The sequence below is a fragment of the Sinohyriopsis cumingii genome, chromosome 5 (assembly GCF_028554795.1).
Source record: "Sinohyriopsis cumingii isolate HCF-2022 chromosome 5, ASM2855479v2, whole genome shotgun sequence".
Lineage (NCBI taxonomy): Eukaryota > Metazoa > Mollusca > Bivalvia > Unionida > Unionidae > Sinohyriopsis > Sinohyriopsis cumingii.
The window spans coordinates 154510159-154533459 of record NC_142965.1 but is presented as its reverse complement, the minus strand read 5'-3'; the positions used below and the strand labels follow the sequence as shown (position 1 = coordinate 154533459).

At 38.9% G+C, this 23301-nt stretch overlaps 2 protein-coding genes across 2 annotated transcripts in view; one reads left to right on the top strand and one right to left on the bottom strand.

Annotated features, from left to right (window-relative positions):
* Positions 1–536: 536 nt before the first annotated feature.
* Positions 537–3793, bottom strand: LOC149800499 (uncharacterized). The gene is made up of 3 exons (XM_089957268.1): positions 3352–3793; positions 2921–3080; positions 537–2520 (listed from the first exon to the last, which is right to left on the bottom strand). Exons 1-3 carry the CDS (start codon positions 3533–3535, stop codon positions 1773–1775), a joined length of 1092 nt encoding a protein of 363 aa, XP_089813394.1. The 5' UTR covers positions 3536–3793; the 3' UTR covers positions 537–1772.
* A 14867-nt stretch (positions 3794–18660) lies between these two features.
* LOC149800498 (failed axon connections homolog) overlaps positions 18661–23301 on the top strand; it is a 17957-nt gene continuing 13316 nt past the window's right edge. Inside the window, exons 1-2 of the mRNA XM_089960129.1 lie at positions 18661–18933; positions 21222–21354. Of these exons, the coding sequence (XP_089816255.1) occupies positions 18842–18933; positions 21222–21354 (225 nt within the window). The 5' untranslated portion in view covers positions 18661–18841. The remainder of the gene's footprint in view (positions 18934–21221; positions 21355–23301) is intronic.

Genomic DNA, 23301 nt, shown 5'->3' with positions numbered 1-23301 from the left:
TCGGAAATGGAATCAGAAATCGGAACGGAAACGGAATATACGAGTCAAGAAGAAACAAGAAAACAATAAAGACTGAAACCATACAAGAATCAAACACTACACTGCAGGATACAAACACCACAATAATGTCAGAAACCGAAACTACACCCAACTCTCCTGAGGGGGGTGGGGAGACCAGTGTCCCCATCTAATAAAATTAACAAAACTAAACAAACCTTATAATCTAAACTTTATAACATAGAAGGTATAACCATCAATGCGACACCCTGGGTTGAGACAGGAATGGAAGAAATGAACTTAACAGCTCCTGTCTATAAATGTTAATGGAATAAATAAGGAAAAAATATTGAAAATTCCAAAAGATATAAAGTATGATATAATTTTCTTGCAAGAAACGCATAATGGTTTTAACAATGAAAATAAAGCACTATGCGAAAGTTACTTCAGTGGTATTTTATTAACAAACGATTATATAGGTAATGTCATAAGGAGGCCCATTGCCACGAGTAAAAACAGCATACAAAGCCCATTTCAGATTTAAACATTTCTTTTATTTGATGAAGTCCTTTCAAATAGATAAAGTTCTACAAACTATGCAACATTCTATATCTCACGTGAAAAAATCACAGCATTATCTATTGTACTTTTTTAGATAATGTTTCCTAAAAATGACATTTCATTAAAAAACGAATCAGGAATATGCAAAATTTAGCTTTTTTGATTTATTTGTTGCTTTGTTAGAGCTTTGCACTTTATCCAAAGTCTATACATTTCTCTTAGTTTAATCTTGATATGCAGTACTATATATCTGAGCAAAATGTACAACTCTGGTAACTTTACTTTTATTTACAAACGGTGTTAAAAATCTGAAAAATGATGAAATCTTTTAAAATATACAGCATTTTCTCATGTTCATCAACCACAATATTTCACTAATTGTCTCACCTTTGTTATCTTTACACAGTTTGATCTATGCACTCATTGCTAAAGGAAATACTACATTTATGATGTACAATATTGCAAAAAATAGACAATATGGTCTTAAAAATGCCACATTAAGCATTTTTCGTTCTATCAAAAATTCAAAGTCCAAGTGTCCATCACCAGAAAATAGAAATAAACTGCTAATCAGAGTAAACACTGTTTTAAAGTGATCTACAGCTTACATAAATAATAAAACACCAAAAACATGTTTAAAAAATATCTACATTTTCTATATAATTAACTGAAAAATGATTTCAGTTTTCTCAGAATTTTAAGGGGAGATAATCCAAAAATATGGACCTAACTTTTATTGTAATTTAATATTCTTTCTTTGAATAATACAAACCATTATACTTATATTTCTTAACACAAGCATAAAAAGATGCATGTGCTAGTTCACTCAATTTAGAAAATATATATTAAATAATGTACAATGCAGCATTTTGTGAAATAATTTACAATCTTGTATTTTTCAAAAGGTCATAAAATCTGATGATGTCAGTAACAGTCTTAAACATATGCATATATATGTATACAAACAAACATTATCAATTTGTGCTCCTCTACATAAAAGAAAGAAAATTTGCTAGAATAATAAAGATTAAAAATACAACAAAAAAGAAAAACTGTCCAGATATAGTCTTGCTCACGGTCTGACACAGTGTCATACTATTATAAATTGACAGACACGTGTAACAATATATGGCCTTACACAGTATCTGACTGAAATTTTCAGGATTTTTCTTGTCTCCAATGGCTTCTCAGCTGAAAACTTTCCACTCATGCTTTTAAACTTTCTTACCAACTTTACATGCAGTGTGATGCTTAGACGATTTCGACACAAGAGGCTGTGACATATCTAATGTCTCCTCATCTGATGAGTTCCACTCAAGCTCTGAATCCTTTTTACTAAATGTACATGCACTGTGGGACTTGGATGATTGAAACACAAGAGGTCGTGACATATCTAATGTCTCCTCATCAGATGAACTCCAGTCGCCTTCACCTGCAGGATTTACACCATTTATATTTTCCAGTTTGCTTAGGTCTAGCTTGTAATTCCGAATTATAACTTGCTTCATGCATGAAATTCGGAGGGACCTTGACATAATAATAAATCCTTTCATGCAATCGAGATTTTCAACACGACACAATCTACTGACTGCCCTCCACATTCGAATTTGGTCCAGCTGTTGCTGTTTGTTCATATTTTTCAAGGCTCTGTGGTCTCTACATAAGTGTGTTCTCGCTTTTAAAATTAGCTCCTTCTGTTTTCGTTCGTGTTCAACTCGCATTAGTCTACCTTTTGTAATTTTAGCATCCCTCTCGACCTTCGCTTCCAGAAATCGCCGTTTGATTTGCTCATTCTTTGTCCCTTCTTCCTGGCGCTCAAGCTTTGCACGCTTCATAGCAACACTACAAATCCTATCCAGTGGTATGTTGGCACTCTTGATCCATTCAACTGGTTTATCTTGCTTGGCAGCAATAAAGAAGGCCACATTCACAGGATTCATCGCTGGTGCAATCATCATTTGTCTGAAACAAGTTTATCACCAGAATTAAATAAAAATAAATATGGTAATACAATATGTCCCATAACAGTATATGGATAAAATCTTTAAAATGTCACATAAGTTGAATTTTCATCAATAATGTTGGCATTATAGGGCCTAATATTGTCCTAAATTGTGTTAAGTTCCATCTTGCAATTTAACAGCTACATATGGATGGATGGATGAATAGTGAACACTAATCATGATGAAATGTGGGGATAGATATCATTGTTATGAATCCATTGAATCAAGTAATTTAAACAGAATGCCAATGAAATTGTTTTGGAAAGACTGACTGATTGATTGTGGTTTTATGGTGCACCAGCATTGTAATCTATTTAGCGCCATAGAAAATGTTAAATGCAAGATTTGAAATGAATTACCTATCTAACATTCCAAACAAGCTCTCAATCCTATAATTTGTTGCATCCCCAATGGTATTGGCAGCTTTCACCATAGCAGGATTTGGTACTGCAAACAGACCATCATCAAGGTGTTCTTCTGCATGACTTCTTAGTTTTTTCTGTCCAGCTATTGCCATAACTAAAAATGAAATAATCACTTGTACGAGAACAAAAGCGCTCTAATTCTCTTTTTGATGGACTTGTCATTGGCTTGTATTTTCATTTGACAGAACCTTAGCATAAAAATATATTGTTTTAAAATTGACAAGATGTTCCTTTAAATTTAAGTTCTTACTGTGAAATGCAAAGCAGCGATTGGCAATTTATGGATATCAATTCATACGCTGAAAATAGATCTATTTTATGCAAGTGTTGAATTATCAACAATTTAATGAATCAGAAAGGCATACCTTTGATAATGTCCAGTACCAGATCAGAACTGCGCGCCATCTGGTGAATGATTGTCATATATGGTTTGTATACATCAAGGCCCATGGCTTCTTCCCAAAGCAGATCATTTCCAGCAACAAGTCCAGACCCATCTCTGCACCAATTTCCTAACTTTCCAACAGCTGAGGCATAATATTCATTCATCTCTAAAGGTGATTTCACTGACTTTGCCTTCTGAAGTAATGGAGCTTTTATTTATCAAGCACGGACGTGAAGGAAAACATCACTTACATTTACTTCACATATTATCTACTATCTACACATAGGTAAGGAGCCAAAAAACTAACCAAAATATACTATCCACACACGGGAAGAAGCAAAAATCTAATCACAAACTACTATCCACACACGCGAAGAAGCAAAAAACAAACACAAAATATACTATCCACACACGCGAAGAAGCAAAAACAAACACAAAATATACTATCCACACACGGGAAGAAGCAAAAAACATAACCAACATATACTATCCACACACGCGAAAAAGCCAAAACAAACACAAAATATACTATCCACACACGCGAAGAAGCATAAACAAAACCAAAATATACTATCCACACACGGGAAGAAGCAAAAATATAACCACAAATATACTATCCACACGGAAGGGAAGGTAAAATAACCTCACACTACTATCCACACAAACGTACGTGAGCGCTTACAAGCCCAATAATCTACTATCCACACAAACGTACGTGAGCTCATACAAACACACACACACTCAATCACATAAGTAAATGAGTGAGTGTTTATATTTACAGTACTCCACAGTCAAATAAATTGGCAAATTGAATAGTGACTCTTTTCTAAAGCTTTGGTTAGCCCTGAAAAGGTCTGTTTTTTTTTTTTAAAACTCCAAATGCATCTGTCTAATAGTTGCATATTCTGGGTCTGGCACCGCAGACACATCTCCTGCTCCAATCCCCTTCCCAATTCACCCTTGTAGTTGGGAGTGCAGATGCCTGGATGATTAGCCTCAGCACCCCAATCTTCTGTCTCTGGGATAGTGTAACCTTCCCTCTGTCTTCTCATGCGCTGCCAGACCCGAGGATGAGGTTGTTGTTGTTGTTGTTGACGTTGTTGTGGTTGTTGTAGTTGCGTCTGTTGTGCTGGTGCTGGTGCTACCTGTGGAAGTGTCCTCACCAGAGGCTTCACCTCACAACTTTGCCTTAGCATGAGGTGAGGAAGGATTCCTCTTTTCTTTTCCTCTTCTTATTTCCTCTTCTTTATTTCCTCCTCCTCTTCTATCTTCGCTTCTTGTGTACTATGGCTTCCATAGCCAGCTCATCCAACAAGCGCCGGGCGTATTCCAGATGCATCTGGAGTTCAAGACGTTCGGCAATTCTGCCACTCATTTTTCGTTCTGCACGAATCAACAGGGGTAGCCAGACTGACAAGCGTTCCCGATATATTAGCCAAGCACGGACGTAAAGGAAAACATCCCCTGACACCAAAACGTACATTACCCATATTATCACCAAAACGCGCGGACTTAAAAGAAACACTTACTTACTTTTTTACTGACAATCAGTAGTTTACACTTTTTGACAAGCTACGGAAACGAAGGGCTTATAGTCACACTTTTTAACAAAGATACAGAAATAATGTGCTTATCTTTCCAACTGACTAACACACCATTGGCAATTGAATAAGTATTTCTTTCCTAGAGTATGGGGTAGCACTGAAAAGGCTGTTTTTTGTGGACGAGGAGCGATGACAATCTTCTATGATCCTAGATTGAGACCTCGTCTGGCGACAGGCTTTCCCACAGGATAGGGTCTGCTTCTTCGGAAAGAGAAGGAGAACTCTTTGGTGTCGACACGGCAGTCGGAAAAACCTATGTCAGGTTCCTGCTGCTGATGTTGCTGCTGCTCTCTCTGTTGCTTCTGAAGTCTGTACTTCTCCGTCCATTCTTCTTTCTCCTTCTTGATTTCCTCTCTGAATAGCTCTTCTATCATGTCATCAGTTACTTTCATCATTCTGACATTCTCTATCTCTTCAGGCTTCGGTATCAGACTTGTTATGACACGATGCAAATCACGTAAGCTTCGTTGAAGATGGCTAATCTTCGTGGGAGGATGAGTCGACAATGGATGGTCAGACTGGAGACGACCCCGGTTTTATATCTTTCAAGCGCGGACACGATAAAAAACATCCCTACACGGTTTAGTGTCGGAATGCTCAAACAGTTTGAGAAGTAAACGAGCATGGTTCATGACAAACGACAGATGCAGTTTTTCAAAACACAACATTTTTATTCAAATAACTAACAACTAACAATCAACAATTCACAATTGTTTTCAAATGAACAATTCAATTCAACAATAAACTTTTTTTTCAACTAACCATTTTTTATATACAAGGTTGATAACGTTGTGATCTAAGGTTAGACTTCCACTGTTGGAAGTCATTGGGCTATTGATGTACACTACGTTTCCTAGCTAAAGACAAAAGATAACCATAATGGTCGCAAAACCATTTATCTACTTTTTCATTGTTTTTGGAAGAATGATGATCAAAATAAGTCACTAAATGTTACAAAGAATATCCAAGACTGCAATGAAGCAGAAAATACACACAATATTGTCCACACCATGGAATCAGTGCCTTGTAATTTCATATTATTGAATCGTGTTGTCTGAGCATTCCTTCCCATAAAGTCAATGACGTCGTTTTCCAAAGAGGGCAATTCATTCAGTCTCCTCACATTCCATGTCCAAAGATTCTCCACTATGTAAAGAGGGATAACAGTCTTCCATGGCTTATAATAGTCTAGAATGACTTCTCTCAAACTGTTGATTTCTATGGTATTATCGAATTCTGCATACAGGATGACGTTCACCGTCTCAGTTAGATTATTTGCAAACTGAAGTTCCACTCGAATCAGTCCGAATTTTATAGGGTGGAAATGTCCCTCGTCGCTGCCTTGGTCTGCAGTGAAATCAAAAGCCCACAAAGCATAGCCTCCTACGTAATCATCGTCGTACGTAATGCCGTGACTGGTGTTAGTTCCTAACTGTCCAGTGGCTTCGTACAGGGACAAGTACGATGGCACGTAAAGTCTGGCTTCTTGGATGATGGTTTTGTACTCGTTAACATTAGCCATCAGATGGAAAGCGGTACTGATGAGATTCAGTCTCAGGCGGATATTCACACCGTTCAGCAAATACTTTTCGTGCAACCACATATCCAAATGCAAACGTTCCATCACTTCTAAATTTCGACTTAGTGCAATTTTGTTTTGTCTTTCTATAAATCCCGAATTTGCGTCATTCCCCTCAATCAGAGTGCTATTAAACGTTTCACATAGGGGGGCGTCAGGTTTCCATACCACGCAAGCATCCAAATGAGTGTTCTTGGCTTCTTTTCCATAGGTCAAGAGATTTTCCAGGTACACTCGGTACACTCGGTAAAGGTAAGTATCAATGCAGCTGATGATCAGTTTGCTATTCAAGTACAGTTCCACTGAGCTGAACAAGGAATGCATAAAATTGTTAACGGGAGCTACTCTGGATCCGGCAATTAGATTGGGTTCGTCGCCCGTTTTGATCACTTTCACTTTCAAGTAGAAGTAACTGCTATTCAGATCGATGTAATCTTAGAGCTGTCCTTTGATTTCAAACTCGATGGGAGCAGAATCCGTCAAAGAGAAGACGGGGTGAAATTCGACCCATTGGGATTCTCGCATCGTCATCATGGAGGGTGGCATGGCAAACATATCCAGTTAGGACTTGGATCAGGCACAAGACTCTCGGTGCATCATTTTTTTTTGTCTCTGTGACCTTTTAATAATCATAAACGTCTAAGTCTCGGACGGTTCTTCTTTTCTTAGTCTTTATAGCTTTATGAGTATGAAGGCTTCTGACGGGGTGTTTTCTTCTTCGTCTCTCGCTCTCCGTTACGGATCACTGTCATCTCACCTCTGTCTGCGTGGGTTCGAGTCTCGGATTCGGCCAATGTGGGTATGTGAGAAAGCTTGCCAGTAGCTTCTCGAGGGTCGGTGGTTCTTTCCGTGGATTTCTCGGGTTCTTCCTCCACCATTAATACTGGCCGCCATGTATAGCCTATCGTGTGCTAAAAAATGGCGTTAAACCCTACAACAACATCTTCGTCTCTTTCTGCCTTGTCCTTGCTGTGACACTAGGGAAGCAGGATTGCCTGACTTGGCAGCGTCCAGGGCATTTATAGGTGTTTCTCGTTGGCCCAAAATGTCTTTGCCCGTTTGTAGCAGGACATTTTTGCCTGCTCTCGAGAAAGCTTCTTTGGGGTTTTGTTTGTCGATGATGACATTTTGGAGAAATTCTTTGCCTTGCGTCAATGCCGCATCTTTCAATGCTTGCAATCCTCGTGTCACCATCGGTTTCAACACATGGACCACTGAACGAAAGGCCGATTTTAACATCTCGTAAACCATGTCTTCGCTGTCGAGTGACGCCTGGATACACTGGATACATGACTTAGAAGTCGTTAGAGACTCGTTTTACGAAAATGGAGTTCAGCGTGACCTTCCCTTTGGTGAATTAAAGATTTTGTCCTAGATCTCCTTTTAAAGCAATGTTGATTGTCAAAATACGACTTACTGACGGGTCAAAAATGAGGATGTACAAATTCGCCGTAAACGTGATAGGTGTTTCCACCTTCTTCGTCAGCGTTCGTGGCAGAATCTACTTTGAAAGGAATGACACGCAGTATCGGTACGGAGGTGTGTCCCACCACGTTGTACTCTACCACATCGGAGTACACAAAGATCAAATACAGTCCTTGGTTCAGTTCTACCGCGGAACGAAAATACCTCGCAAAATCCAGGTTGATGACAATGTTTGGTATGGTGATATTTTTGTTCTTATCCATGGCCATATTGAGGTTTCCACCCAAAATGTCATAGAATTCAGGGCAAAATATAATACCTATGATTTTTTCTTCACTTTCAAAGTTTATTATCAGGCGATGTGAAATTTTATGGTACTCAATGGTGACACGATTTTTTAGCGTGGCCAGAACATTGTCAAATGTTATATTGAATTTGTCAGCAATCGCGTCCACCAGATGTTGTCCACTAAAATAATGTCCTGGGTTAATTTTAAACTCATAACGTACAAAGGAGGGTCACTGTTGGATGATGTAAGCTTTGCAGTTAATTTATGATGTTTAATGTTAGTCAAGGTTTGTGTTGGGTGAAGGATTACCACGAAAGCCACTTCCCTATGGGCTTCGTGATCTAATTGGATTGCCTGAGGTAATTTGGCCGCGTAACAGCACAAAGTGTTGTGGGGAAACACCTCCATGGAACTGTCACTGGGTAAGGTTAACTAAAATTGGTTGTTATTCATAATTTTAGGGTTCTGTGGCTGTCCGAGGGGTCACTGGAAGTCAGAGAAGTTTCTCCGCCCAAATGGGGTTGTTGTTGTAGGAGTGGTGACTGACACTGGACACAAGATGCCTGTTGTTGCCGTTGAAGGAGTATTTCAGTGACCGATTGGGAAGAAGGTAACCAATGCAACTGCTCAATAAAATGATCCACAATTGTTTGTCTCCTTGTTGCAAACTCAAATTGGCAATGGCCGCACCGATGACACAATAGACCACAAAGATTTGGCAGAAAAAGACGATTTGCGTTTTAGGCACACGTTCTCCACACCACACCCACAAGGGTTGCTTTTGTAGATCTTGCAGAGAAGAACTGGGTGAAGAAGGGGCCGCTGTAGTGGTAGCGGTAGCTGGGGCTGTGTGGAAGGGCATGATGGTCACTTCTTTTTTTAGTCGATGACTTGCGAAGCGTCGATCCAAGAATCAAAACTGGGAGAATATCCTTTCCAAGGTATTTTGACGTCTTGGACACGCCGTTTTCCCACTTTACGGGTTCTGCGTTCGAGAATGCTTTCCATGTCGTGCACGTCGTCTTCCTTTTTGGTGACACGTTGTAACTCGGGCAAGTAAAACGCTTCTTTTAACACTTCCCCGTTCATGTCTTCCAATTTATAGACGGTAGGATGACGGCTATGCACTCGTCCAGTGAAACGAATCAATTCGGTGGTCCAGTTGAGTAAGTAACCTTTGTCGAAAGTGCGTTTGGTTTTGTCAATGCGCACCCATTCTCCTACGGTCAACACATCACCTTTCTTGGGGACAGTCAACAACGGGGACGTACCAAACAGGCGATCAGAAACGAGCACTTCGTTGTCGGGAGTCACATATTGGGGCGCACATCCAATGCTTCGATGGTAAGATTGGTTGTGCGCTTGAACCAGGTGCGGTAAGATGTCGATGTACTTGAGAGTGTGGTGATGCGTAAAATATTTCCACATGCGTTCTTTCAAAGTGCGTTGAAAACGTTCCACGATGCTGGCTTTGGTTTCGGGGTTCTCGGTGGTGAAAAAATGAAAGTCACGTTTCTTTAATTCTTTTTGGAAAGCTTGGTTCAGAAATTCGGTGCCTTTGTCAGTTTGCCATCGAAGAGGGTGACGACCGCTTTGTTTCAACACCAGTTGAAGGGCTCGCACCAACTCGCTGTTCGATTTGAAAGTCAATGGCATGACCCAGGCAAATTTGGAAAAGACATCGATGACACAAAACAAATATTTGTATCCACGATTGTAGGTAGCCAAATGAGAGACATCGGCTCAATCGGCTTGCCATTGATGATCGATGCCTTCCTCTTGGGTGCGACTTCTGGAAAACTTGCGTCGAATGGGTTTGTGTAAAATGTAGATAGCTTGTTTTTGTAAACATCGTTGCACTTGAGGTAAACGGAGACTTTTCATCTGGGTGTTGGCATCACGATACAATCTCTGAACTCCTCCGTAACCTGCAGAATGGGATGGATCGTAGTAAATGTTGGCTAACACCTTCTCCATTTTTGGGGGGTAATAAGTCACCCACTCTTCGCTGATGCTACTTTGGACGTGGAGAAAGGGTGGCTTGGAAACGGATTTAAGTGTCAGATGGGCCACGGGAGTAGAAGTCGAAGCTGGTGGAGGTGGTAATGGAATGGATTTGGTCTTCTTTTCTTTTTTCACTTCTGATTTCCCTTCTTTCTTTTTAACTTATGTCGAAGGAGGAGTGGACATCATATTTTTAACCCAAGCTTTCATTTCTTCTCGTTGGGGTGTGGGGGAAGGGGTCAACAAGGACGCTGCAATCTTGCTAGGAATGAGAGCTGCTGACGGTGCTTGAAAAGCTTCTTGTACCTCTTCTTCCTCAGGCCTTCGTGGGGTTGCGTCTCTCATGACACTGGGGATGGTGGTGGTGGTGGTGGTGGTGGTGGTGGTGGTGGTGTGGGTGATGGACTTTTCAGCAAGGTTTTGAAATCTTTCAGAGTAGGTAGAGCTGTTTCGTCTAAAGCTTTCTGGTGAAAGAGCTGCAGGCGTTGCAAGAGTTGACCGTACTTTTGTGATTTTTCTGTTTCGGACAAATCGTGGCGATCCATCAAAGACTGCAATTCGTGTTTTAACTGGAACATCTCGGTCAAATTTGGATTGGGAGGCAAATGCATGGTCCGTGGTTCTTGCCAACGATGGTATTCCATCCATCGTTTGTAAGGCACTAAAGCTAGTTTTCATCCTTCCATTCGATTTCAAGGGTCACGTCTGAGATCTTGGGACTCCAGAGGTCCCTGTTATTTTGCTCCCACGAGTCCTCCCAGCATGGTTTACAATACTCCTTTCAGCAAAGATCCTAACAATAGTGGCAAAATTCCTCCGTGTTGAACCAGCATCTTCTTCTTTTGACGGATGGGGATTTTCTTTTGAACCATTTGGCGAAGAACGTGACGATGTTTGTCTAAGCATTGTTTATGGTGTTTAGACAAAGGTATCGTGCCTTTCAAGATTTTCAAACAACATTCGCACACGATATCGATGACATCTTTGGAGGCAGTTTGAATGAGTTTTTTTCGCATGGATAGATAAGCTTTGGACAGGACAGACAACATGTCCCCATGTTTGACTAAACGAGGAGGCAGTCCTTTCCTTTTCTTTCCTTTGGGCTTAGAATAGGGATGTTTTCTGGAGGGTGACATCTTTGCTTGTTGGTTCCGGGACACTCACCAAAAATACACTAACGTCGATGAGTTAGCAAACGCCCTTTTATCTTTTGTTTTGACTATCACTTCGTGATAAAGGTGTGTGTAGGGTGTGTGCGAGAGTAGAACATTGCATAGATTGTTTCATTTATTATTTGTGTGCCATCATCTTGTCGTACAATACACAAATCTCGTCATTCACACACATTGTATTTGTGTTATTCATAGGTGGATATAAAAAAAATCAAATCTGTTGTAAATTTCTGTATGAAATTATAGCAAGAGGACAATGCTATTAGCAGAATGGCTGATCCTAATGACTGACAAAAGCTATTACAAATATAAAATTTGTTTAGTCCACTCCACCTTGTACATTTACCAGTGCCAAATAGACAGGCTTCTGAGTAAGCCACATATCACATATGAATTTTGACAAGAACGGACTTCAGATCTATGTTTCAGAAATAATGTTTGCAGCAGAACACCGTCCGAATATTTTTCTGTATCTCTTCTGTCGGGGATAAGATGTATATGCTATAAGTGTACTGATAAACACGTGTGTGTGTGTGTGTGTGTGTGTGTGTGTGTATATACTTGTGTGTGCATGTATGTATGCATGTATGTATGTATGTATGTACGTGTGTGCGTGTGTGTATATGTATGTGTGTGTGTGTGATTTGGTTTTTTAACGTTGCTTTAACATATTTGTCAGTCATATCGCTACAATGTCTAAAGTGTGGCAGTTTATAGTGATGTGTAGCACTGGGGCATCATGCCGCAGACATGTAGCATGATGTCCCACCCTGTCACATTATCCTGACACCAGGCCAACCAGTCTTAACACTAACCACTTAATGTTGAACGCCTAGAATAAATCATTGAAGACGGATACAATGTTGTGTCCGTGCTGTGAAGATCGAAACAATGATGTGTCCTTTCAATGAATACTGACACAATGGTGTGTCCTGTCGAAAAAGACGGATACAATGATTTGTCCTTTCAATGAAGATTGTCAAAATGATTCATACTTTCAATGACGACTGACACAGTCATGTCTCCTTTCAATGGAGACTGACACAATGTGTCCTTTCAATGAAGATTCACACAATGATGTGTCCTTTCAATGAAGAAAAACAATGATGTGTCCTTTCAACGAAGACGGACACAGTTGTGTGTCCTTTCAATGAAGACTTCACAATGGTGAGTCCTTTCAATGAAAACCGTCACAATGATGTGTCCTTTCAATGAAGTCTGACACAATGATGTGTCCTGTCAATGAAGACGGATACAATGATGTGTCCTGTCAATGAAGATGGATACAATGATGCGTCCTGTCAATGAAGACTGACACAGTAACCATCTTAATGCTGAGCGCCTAGCGAGGCACCTGTTAGTACCATTCTCATAAATCTTTGGTATCACTCTGCCGGTGTTTGAACCCGCGACCTCCCGTATCCGATGCGGACGCTTTAACCACTAGGCCACAGGAGCGGTCTGTGATATAAAGGCAAGAATACAGTCAATGCAGCAAGTACATTTTACGACGTCATTTTTAAGCGGTTCATATTCATATATTTTGTATCCGTCATGAAGATATGATGAACACGTGTTCACTGTGTTATGTATATTTAATTTAATTGTTTGTTTGTTAGTTTAATTTTTTTTAATAAATTTCATTACTTGCTTTTGTAATGTAACATTGTATGCTGGACTTGGTCTTGTCCAAAACTGAGTTCATTTCGGCTTGACCTGATTGACTTTTTCTAAAATTTCATTTATGTAAAAATTAATAATAGCTTCATTATTCTCTATGTGTATGAGCTTATTATCAGGATTATTATTCAGGTGAACAAGAAGGATTAAATATGTTGATTTGGGTCGGGTTTCGTAGATTCCTAAATGAATTTTACAGGTTATTACGTTGTAAATAAACAAGGCTCATTAGATAATTCTAGGTTATTTTCCATTAGGTAATGGCTTTTACAAAAAAATGAAAATGCTAATTGTGATCTGAGGTCAAGTAGAGAAATATATAATCGAGTGACTGTGAGGATTTAGTCAGTTATGCTTTAACATCTAGCACCTTCTAGTTGTATTATGTTGTGGCCAGTTTGGGCTGAATTTTATTTTCTTCAATTTATTTTTAATTCAAGTGATTATTTTCTCTGGAACTACAAACGTGCTCTGATACAATTCTTAAATAAAGACATTCATTGGAATCAATACTGAATTCAAACCTGGAATAATGTTTATGTGATTCAACAAGAGATTGTTGATACATCAGCACTAAGTAGGTTATAACAGATACGTTATCGCCTTCAGTTTTCGATCTCATCTGGACTTTTACTGAATTTTATTCATGGCTTTAAATTGCTAGGACTTGTGTTTTTAATTCTTGAATTATTTGTGATTTAATTCGCATTACCGTAAGTTCTTTTTCTCATTTTCACTTTGTATTCCAGGGAAATAAATCATTTGTTAAACTGTATAAATCTTGTTGTCTTTCACTCTGTTACTTATTCTGAGAGCACATACTCTTAACAACAGTAAGAAAGTGCGTTGTAAGCAAGTGTTCACTCTACGCAGGTATCATTTCTGTATATGTGTTTAGACTACTCAGATGTTTGTTGTGAGTAGGAATAGGTGTTTTCGTATAGGCATGGTTTAATGTATTCGTTGTCCTAAAATTAGAATAAATTTGATTTAGCTGATCCAAGGTGTCCGTAATCACATTGAACTCTGAGTTATCAAGCCAAACGGGACAGTGTTCCCATCAGTATCACAGACACACACACACACCATGCTATACAGACATCGTTTATTTTTAATTTCAGTGGCATTTCTTTACAATACGATTTTATTGCAGTGATAAAGAAAATTGACTTTTCTTACGTCACGCCTTTTTTAGACTTAGTTGTATCCAGAATACTTTAAACAAACTACATCGAAAATGAAATTTTATGACAGAGACATACAGTTCCGTGAAGCTTAATGATAAAGTGACGCTCCACGTTGTCCTGGTTAAAGGTCTTTCTATCCCAGTTTGGCCTTGGTAAGAATTGAATTGAATTCTATTTTTTATCACCATAAGCTGTATACATGACAAAAATAGTTGTTAATAACACATCATAATTTAGATACGCATTACATACCTGTTTATGTTCATGGATTAATGAGCAAATAAAATATAACCGTAAGAACTCAAGAATGATATCACTAATAGGAAAGGCAATATAATAGACAGTTTCCGGTATTTCCTGTCTTTCATCCCTGGACTGGCATTTTAACAATATCCTATAGAACAACTCAACTTATATAGAACAAAACTGAACATTGCTTCAGGTGAACTAACTGCATTAGCTGTTATAATAGCACGGACGTATACGCCTAACCTATATGCCTAACCGTGCTGAACCTTGCACTAGCCATAATGTAAGTTGTAATAAGAAGTCAGCCGGATTTAATGACTAGTCATTTCAAAGAAGACGGACACAATGATACATACTTTCAATGCAGACTGATACAGTGATGCATAATTTCATTGAAGACTGACACAATGTTGCATAATTTCATTGAAGACTGACACAGTGATGTGTCCTTTTCATGACGTGTCCTGTCAATGAAGAGGGATACAATGATGTGTCCTTTTAATGACGATAGACACAGTGATGTGTCCTGTCAATGAAGACTGATACATGATGTGTACTGTCAATGAAGACTGACAAAATAATGTGTCCTATCAATGAAGACTGACAAAATGATGTGTAATGTCAATGAAGACTGACAAAAATGATGTGTACTGTCAATGAAGACTGACAAGATGATGTGTCCTGTCAATGAAGACGGATACAATGATGCATCCTGTCAATGAAGACAGATACAATGATGCGTCCTGTCAATGCAGACTGACAAAATGATGTATCCTGTCAATGAAGTCTGACAAAATGATGTCATGTCAATAAAGAATGACAAAATGATGTGTCCTGTCAATGAAGACAGATACAATGATACATCATTTTTTATGTATCCTGTCAATGAAGACAGACACAATGATGTGTCCTGTCAATGAAGACTGACAAAATGATGTGTGATGTCAATGAAGACGGATACAATGATGTGTCCTTTCAATGAAGATATAATTGATCTGTCTGTGATAACATATAATGTTAGACTATCTCACTGGGGTGCTAAAGGATTGTCCGAGGTAATATATCATTTTAGGCTATCTCCTTGGGGTACTAAAGGATGGTTAGGAGCTTTCGGTTGTAACGTATCAATCTAGACTATCTCCCTGGGGTACTAAAGAATGGTTAGGGGCTGACGGTGGTAACATATCAAGTTAGATTATCTCCCTGGGGCACTAAATAATGGCAAGGGGCTGTCGGTGGTAACATTAATTTAGACTATCTCCCTGGGAGATAAAGGATGTTTAGTGTATGTCGTTGGTAACATCTCAATTTATACGTTCTCCCTGGGGCACTAAAGGATGGTTATGGGCTGCCGTTGGTAAAATATCAATTTAGACTATCTCCCTGGGGTACTAAAGGATGGTTAGGGCTGTCCGTGGTAACATATCATGTTAAAATAACTCCCTGGGATGCTAATGGGTGGTTAGGGGCTGTCCCTAGTAACATATCACGTTAGACTAACTCTTTGGGGTACTAAAGGATGGTTAGGGCTGTCGGTGGTAACATATCATGTTAAACTAACTTGCTGGAATGCTAAAGGATGATTAGGGGCTGTCCGTGGTAACATATCAAGTTAGATTATCTCCCTGGGGCACTAAATAATGGCTAGGGGCTGTCGGTGGTAACATTAATTTAGACTATCTCCCTGGGGAGATAAAGGATGTTTAGTGTATGTCGTTGGTAACATCTCAATTTAGACGTTCTCCCTGGGGCACTAAAGGATGGTTATGGGCTGCCGTTGGTAAAATATCAATTTAGACTATCTCCCTGGGGTACTAAAGGATGGTTAGGGCTGTCCGTGGTAACATATCATGTTAAAATAACTCCCTGGGATGCTAATGGGTGGTTAGGGGCTGTCCCTAGTAACATATCACGTTAGACTAACTCTTTGGGGTACTAAAGGATGGTTAGGGCTGTCCGTGGTAACATATCATGTTAAACTAACTTGCTGGAATGCTAAAGGATGATTAGGGGCTGTCCGTGGTAACATATCATGTTAAAATAACTCTCTGGGGTGCTAAAGGATGGTAAGGGGCTGTCTCTGTAGTAACATGTCATTTTAGACAATCTCCATGAAAAGATAAACGATTTTTTGTTAGGATCTGTTAGACTCAAGGATGCACTTTTAGATACTAAGCTCCAGTGTGTACTTGCCCTCTGCAGAGTATGCTTTAGACCATTCTACCGGTGCGCCCACACGTGCACTTTAAAATATAAACTCTAGGATGTACTTTTCCGTCACTAGAATGAATAGATCTTCCTGTACACCGACCCACTCATGTTCTTTCAGATTAGTTTCCGGATGTAAATGTCCCTATATTATCATTGAACAATATCTTTCTACCCACTCTTTCTTTTTTTCTTTTGCGATTTGCAATCAATCAATACCAGTGTCATGTGTGCCAATGTCCTGTTTTTTCTCATCTTTATATTAATTGTATTCAGAATTTTCGTTGGAATCCCGTAACTTAAATTTTTTAAAATCAAATTAGAGGAATCATGTTTTAAACATATGTTTATATATTGATTCATTTCATTCTTCATAAGTTGGTTTTATCTGTTGTAGCTGAACTTTAAGGTTTCCACGCAAACCCATGTCCAGCTTTCATTTGGTGTTTTTGGATTGTTCGGTTCAATTCAAATTTAAGATCTTCACTCCAATATACGGAAACATGCACTGCCTATTGATATCCATTGGTTCAATTTACACTGACTAGTTGAAATAGGTCAATTATTATTTAAAGCTGACTCACTAAATTACTTCCTCCAGTATATGAATATCCTACTAGCATAATGTGATGATTGCGGTTTTATTAACTCAGACTCATCTCTCCAAGCATAAGACAAATAATGAGTAATACAATTTAACATTGAGAAAAAATCTTCAAAATCAAAGTGCACAAGCTGCTTCTAAATATCATCCAATTGGCAAAAATATGCTCATAGACACCTTAATAAAGCTGTAACCTGCCCATATACACCTTAATAAAGCTATAACCTGCCCACAGACACCTTAATAAAGCAACAACCTGCCCAGGAACACCTTATGAAAGCTATAACCTGCCCACGGAGACCTTAATAAAGCTATAACCGGCCCACAGACACCTTAATAAAGCTATAACCTGCCCACGTACACCTTAATAAAGCAATAACCTGCCCATATACACCTTAATAAAGCTATAACCAGCCCACGAATACCTTAATAAAGCTATAACCTGCCCACAGACACCTTAATAAAGCAATAACCTGCCCACAGACACCTTAATAAAGCTATAACCTGCCCACGTACACCTTAATAAAGCAATAACTTGCCCATATACACCTTAATAAAGCTATAACCTGCCCACGAATACCTTAATAAAGCTATAACCTGCCCACAGACACCTTAATAAAGCAATAACCTGCCCACAGACACCTTAATAAAGCTATATCCTGGCCAAAGACACCTTAATAAAGCTATAACCTGCCCACAGACACCTTAATAAAGCTATAACCTGCCCACAGACACCTTAATAAAGCTATAACCTGTCCATAGACACCTTAATAAAGCTATAACCTGCCCACGGGCACCTTTATAAACATATAACCTCCCCATGGACACCTTAATAAAGCTATAACCTCCCCATGGACACAAGATGGATTTGTTATATTTTACGATCATTAAATTTTTATCTAAAGACCCCCAACATTTTAGTTCTTGATGTCAGGACGACTGCTGTCAGCCGGCCATAATAAGTCATATTTTTGTTGAAGGTGAATACATTTACTAATAAATTAAAATGGAAGTACGTACATTAGATTCCTGGCGTCAGTGGAAGAGACGGACGTACATTTTCGTGTTCGAATGAGGGTAGTTGTTTCTAACAAAGCTTTTGAATGATGTCAGATAGACGAGGCAGTCGAGGAACGAGTTCTTCCTCATTATGAGATTGTGTTTATTATTCGTGCTTTAAAGATTTCACAAACATTTATCATTGTCCGGTATGCCATATTGTTCATCCGGTTTCAAATTGCTCTTTTTGTTTAAAGTACGCACCTATGAAGCCAACTTAGTAACACTGAGTACAGCTGTTACTGCTGTGTCTGTATAAATAGAAGTAACTTCGCTCTGTGGCTCAGTTGTACGTCAAGTCGAAATGGATAATCTTTAATCTGGCTTTCGTTGGGTATAGATAGCTAACTTGATACCAAGAAGAAATCAATGGGACATAAGTGCAATAGAAAGCGTGAAATCAGACGAAAATGAATTGGGACAATAATTTCATATTTTATAGTGGACTTGCCTCTGTAGTGTTCATTGTACTAGTAGTGAGAACATTTCGGACAAGTTCAAGGTAGGACAAATTCTTTTTATTCTCTCTATCGCTTCCATTCTACAACGTTATGATCCTTTCGTCATCCCGAATTATATTTTTTTTTTTTGGGAATATCATTCCTGCAGTTTGTTGTATTACTGTGCATAGGTTTAATTATCCTGGCTGATTTGCTTCTGTAGCCACATGTTGCTTTCAGGATCTTGAACTCCAGTCGACGCTTCCAGTCGAGAGAAGATAGGCACGTGAAGATTGACGTGACGTATGTTGCATCTGGGAACCCCGCACGTACTTTAACGGGCTTTTGTGCTTAATCTGCATATTCATGTACACAGAAATGTCATTTTGCATGTACACAGTGACAAGTCATTGTGCGTGTACACAGTGACAAGTCATTTTTCATGTACACAGTGACACGTCATTTTGCATGTACACAGTTGCAAGTCATTTTGCATTTACACAGTGGCAAGTCATTTTGCATGTACAAAGAAAATTTTTGGATGTACAAAGAGATAAGTCATTTTGCATGCACACAGTGACAAGTCATTTTGCATATACACAGTGACACGTCATTTTGCATGTACACAGTTGCAAGTCATTTTGCATTTACAGTGGCAAGTCATTTTGCATGTACAAAGAAAATTTTTGCATGTACAAAGAGACAAGTCATTTTCAATGTACACAGTGACAAGTAATTCTGCATGTACACAGTAACAAATCATTTTGTATGTACACAGTGACAATTCATTTTGCATTTACAGAGACAAATCATTTTGTATGTACAAAGAGACAAATCATGTTGCATGTACAAAGAGACAAATCATTTTGTATGTACATAGAGACAAATCATTTTATATTTACAAAGAGACAAGTCATTTTGCACGTACAAAGACGTTATCTTGCATGTGCAAGGAGACAAGTCATTTTGCATTTACAAAGAGACAAGTCATTTTGCACGTACAAAGACGTAATATTGCATGTGCAAGGAGACAAGTCACTTTGCACTTACATAGAGAAAAATTATTTTGTATGTACAAAGAGACAAATGATTTTCCATATACAAAGAGACAAATGATTTCGCATGTACAAAGAGACAAATGATTTTGTACGTGCAAAGAGACAAATCATTTTGCATGTACAAAGAGACAAATCATTTAGCATGTACAAAGAGACAAGTCATTTGCATGTACAAAGACGTTATGTTGCATGTGCAAGGAGACAAGTTTCGACAATAGACGTTATACTGTCCTATTACACCACGTCACACCAGATTTTACTGTGCAATTTAAATGCACCTGAGTACCCGAGGGATTACGTCAGTCACATGATAGGTCAGCCTTCAGAGACCCGATTAGGATAAATCGTTACCAGTTCACCAAAAGACCACAAGCAAGTACTTTAAGTGTTGTTATCACTCAAAAAAGCAAACTATGCAAACCACATTACTGAACAATATTTTCTGGTTTAAGAAGTTTTGTAAATATCCTTAAAGCAGTTGCAGGACGGCAATGTGATGTGACGTGATTTAGATTCGGATCGAACCCACGACCTTCCGCATCCGAGGCGGACGCTCTAACCATTAGGCCACCGGAGCGATCTGCAGGATGGACAAGCAAGCTGGTACCGTTGGTCACGCCAAATACAGATCAGATACTTTCTGTATTGCAGGGCGACTCGGACAGAAAAGTGTACATCCTTCAGAATCTAACGAGGCAAACCAGTAATTCCTCTTCATTAATTAAAAGCAGAGTGTAAAGATTCCATTTTGAAGTGATATTATTCAACGTCATAGAGGTTTAGGGGATTCTAAATAATCATGTATGTTTCATCCAAACCGGTATAAATAAATTCTCCTACCGTGTACTCAATTTCCTCACTCACTTAATTGTGTCACAATTTTCTAATGAATAAGCTTGGTGTCATGATCGCTATAATGTTAAATTCCCAGGACGCACATGCTGTAATAAAGTTATTCCGAAAATTCAAATTCACACCCTTTGACAGTGTTGTTTATAGTCCTGTTCTCACATACCCACATTAGCCGAATCCGAGACTCGAACCCACGCAGACAGAGGTGAGATGGCAGTGATCCGTAACGGAGAGCGCTTTAGACCACTCGGCCACTCGGGGCCGCGCATCATTTTGTACCAGACGATCAAATATACCCGGTATTAACAGTTGTATATATTTACCAATGAGTGAGCCAATGAACATGTTCACTATTATTATTATTATTATCATTATTGTTGTTGTTGTTGTTGTTATTAATATTATTATTATTATTATTATTATTATTATTATTATTGCAGGTCTGGTAAAGTCTCCTATTCGAGGGATACTGTTGTGCTTCACCAATTATATAGAGGACATTATGCACCAAGCATGTCAGCTTTTGTAGTCAAACTGGAAACCTACCTCAGGATGGCGAAAATTCCCTTCATTGTATGTTCATAGATGTACATTGATCAGTTACAGATGTGCTGTTAGCGTAACTTTAATACACTCAATATCTTTTTATCATTCGGACATTCTAGGCCGGGTATTGTTGCCTTGAGATATATCTTGATCTAGTTGATTTACTTTCGGGTTACAGTTAGACAGTGCTTCCAAACAAGGCATTTTCATTGGCTCTGCATCGTCTTTTTTAAAGATTAAATGTAATCAAAAGCTCAACACAATTGTACTTGGTCATATATGCTGCGAACCTTCGTTCACGTCATTATCGGTCGCCCCGGGTGGCCTAGTTGTCCCGCCCTGGGTGGCCTAGTTATCTCGCCTTTATAGACCACCGGCATCTCACCCATGTCCGCGTGGGTTAAAGTCTCGGTTCGGCCAAACGTTGGTATGTAAGAAAGTTTGCCAGTAGCATCCTGTAGGTCAGTGGTTCTCCTGGTATTTTTCCAGGTTCTTCCGACTTACTGGCCTCAGTGTATAGCTTATCATGTGCTGAAAAATGGCATTAAACCCTAAAACCAAACCAACCCAAACCAAACATTATTATCATACACCTCATGTGTCCATGTGACAGCAATTGCTCGTAATTGATTTAGATTATGAACTTCATATGCATAGTCAGTAATTGATAACAGGGGTGGGTGGGACGATCATCCATCATGTTGTGTCAGTCAAATAAAATGATATATCATTAATTTATCCACATTCATGCAACGCAGTCAAGGCATAAAATGAAGAGCGAAGACTGTGTTTGTTGTGTGTAGCAACTGTAACACAGTAGCTTCGCTGAATATGCTTTGGGTGGTAGGCTGGTTCAAGTTGAGTGAATCATGTCAGCTGTCGTGTTACATCTGACACCTTTACAGTGCTGAAATTACGTGCTTGCAGCATACAGCGGTGTGTAATCCAACACAGCTGAGCATGTAGCTTAACAGCTTATAGCGGTGTGTGATCGAACACAGCTGAGCCTATAGCTTACAGCTAACAGCGATGAATAACCATCACATCTGAGTATACAGTTCACAGCTGAACTTACAGCTTACAGTGGTGTGTGATCCAACACATCTGAGCTCATGGCTTACAGCTTATAGCGGTGTGATTCAATGAAACTGCTCATCCAACAACGCTTCGCAGTCTTCTGTATTATACAGTGCTTTAAATAGTAAGTGGACACAGTTGTAAATTGCTGACACGGATCTATAATTATATGGTACTGATTGTGACAATAATCGTTATCTTCCAGGAACTTCTTAAATTTGAAGTCTTCCATAGAAATGAAATACAAAAAGATATGCCACGAACTGAATGTGCCAAAAGGACAATTTCCCTGAAATATGACGGTTGAAAGAACAGTAAGTTGGGACTTTGTGCATCTGAAGGCAATACAGGCCGATGATATACTTATATCATTTTCTAGCAGTGTGTCATTTCTACCAACGTCGTGTTTCAAGGTCAAGGATTCAAGCTGACACCCCTCGAGAACAGATGAGAAAGTTTACCAGAAAGCACGCTAAAATAAAAGGACACTGTTTTCTGGGTATTAAAAGGAGAACAATACACATTCACTATTTTGGTCATTGTAGATGTTGCGGATGTTGACAAGGTTTTCAAGTACAGTCATTGGCCAACTTTTTCTATGGGCAAGAGAAGTATGCCGATAAAGAAAATATATGTTATTAGCCCACTTCACTAATTTTGTAATCAGTGATTTTGTTTTAGAGCTCGTTGCAATCAACTAATATTTCAGTTGCAAGTTACTCAAAAAAAGCAAAAGAATTGAAAGATCTATTTGATATGGTTAGCCAGGACGGCATTCCATGTCGATGACTGATACGGCCAGTTAAGTTCATTATTTGGCCCCAAAAGCAAGAACTTTACAGCAAGCGCATAAATAGCTGTTCTAGAAAAATGTCTGTGAGAAAGGCATTTGGTGCC

Bases quoted from the DNA above. Each gene is read 5' to 3' on its own strand.
- LOC149800499 (XM_089957268.1), bottom strand. From the start codon at position 3,535: ATGAATGAATATTATGCCTCAGCTGTTGGAAAGTTAGGAAATTGGTGC. The intron at 3,081-3,351 runs GTATGCCTTTCT...TTTCATTTTTAG, and splicing joins GGTACTGGACATTATCAAAG to TTATGGCAATAGCTGGACAG. The intron at 2,521-2,920 runs GTAATTCATTTC...AACTTGTTTCAG, and splicing joins TTGTTTGGAATGTTAGATAG to ACAAATGATGATTGCACCAG.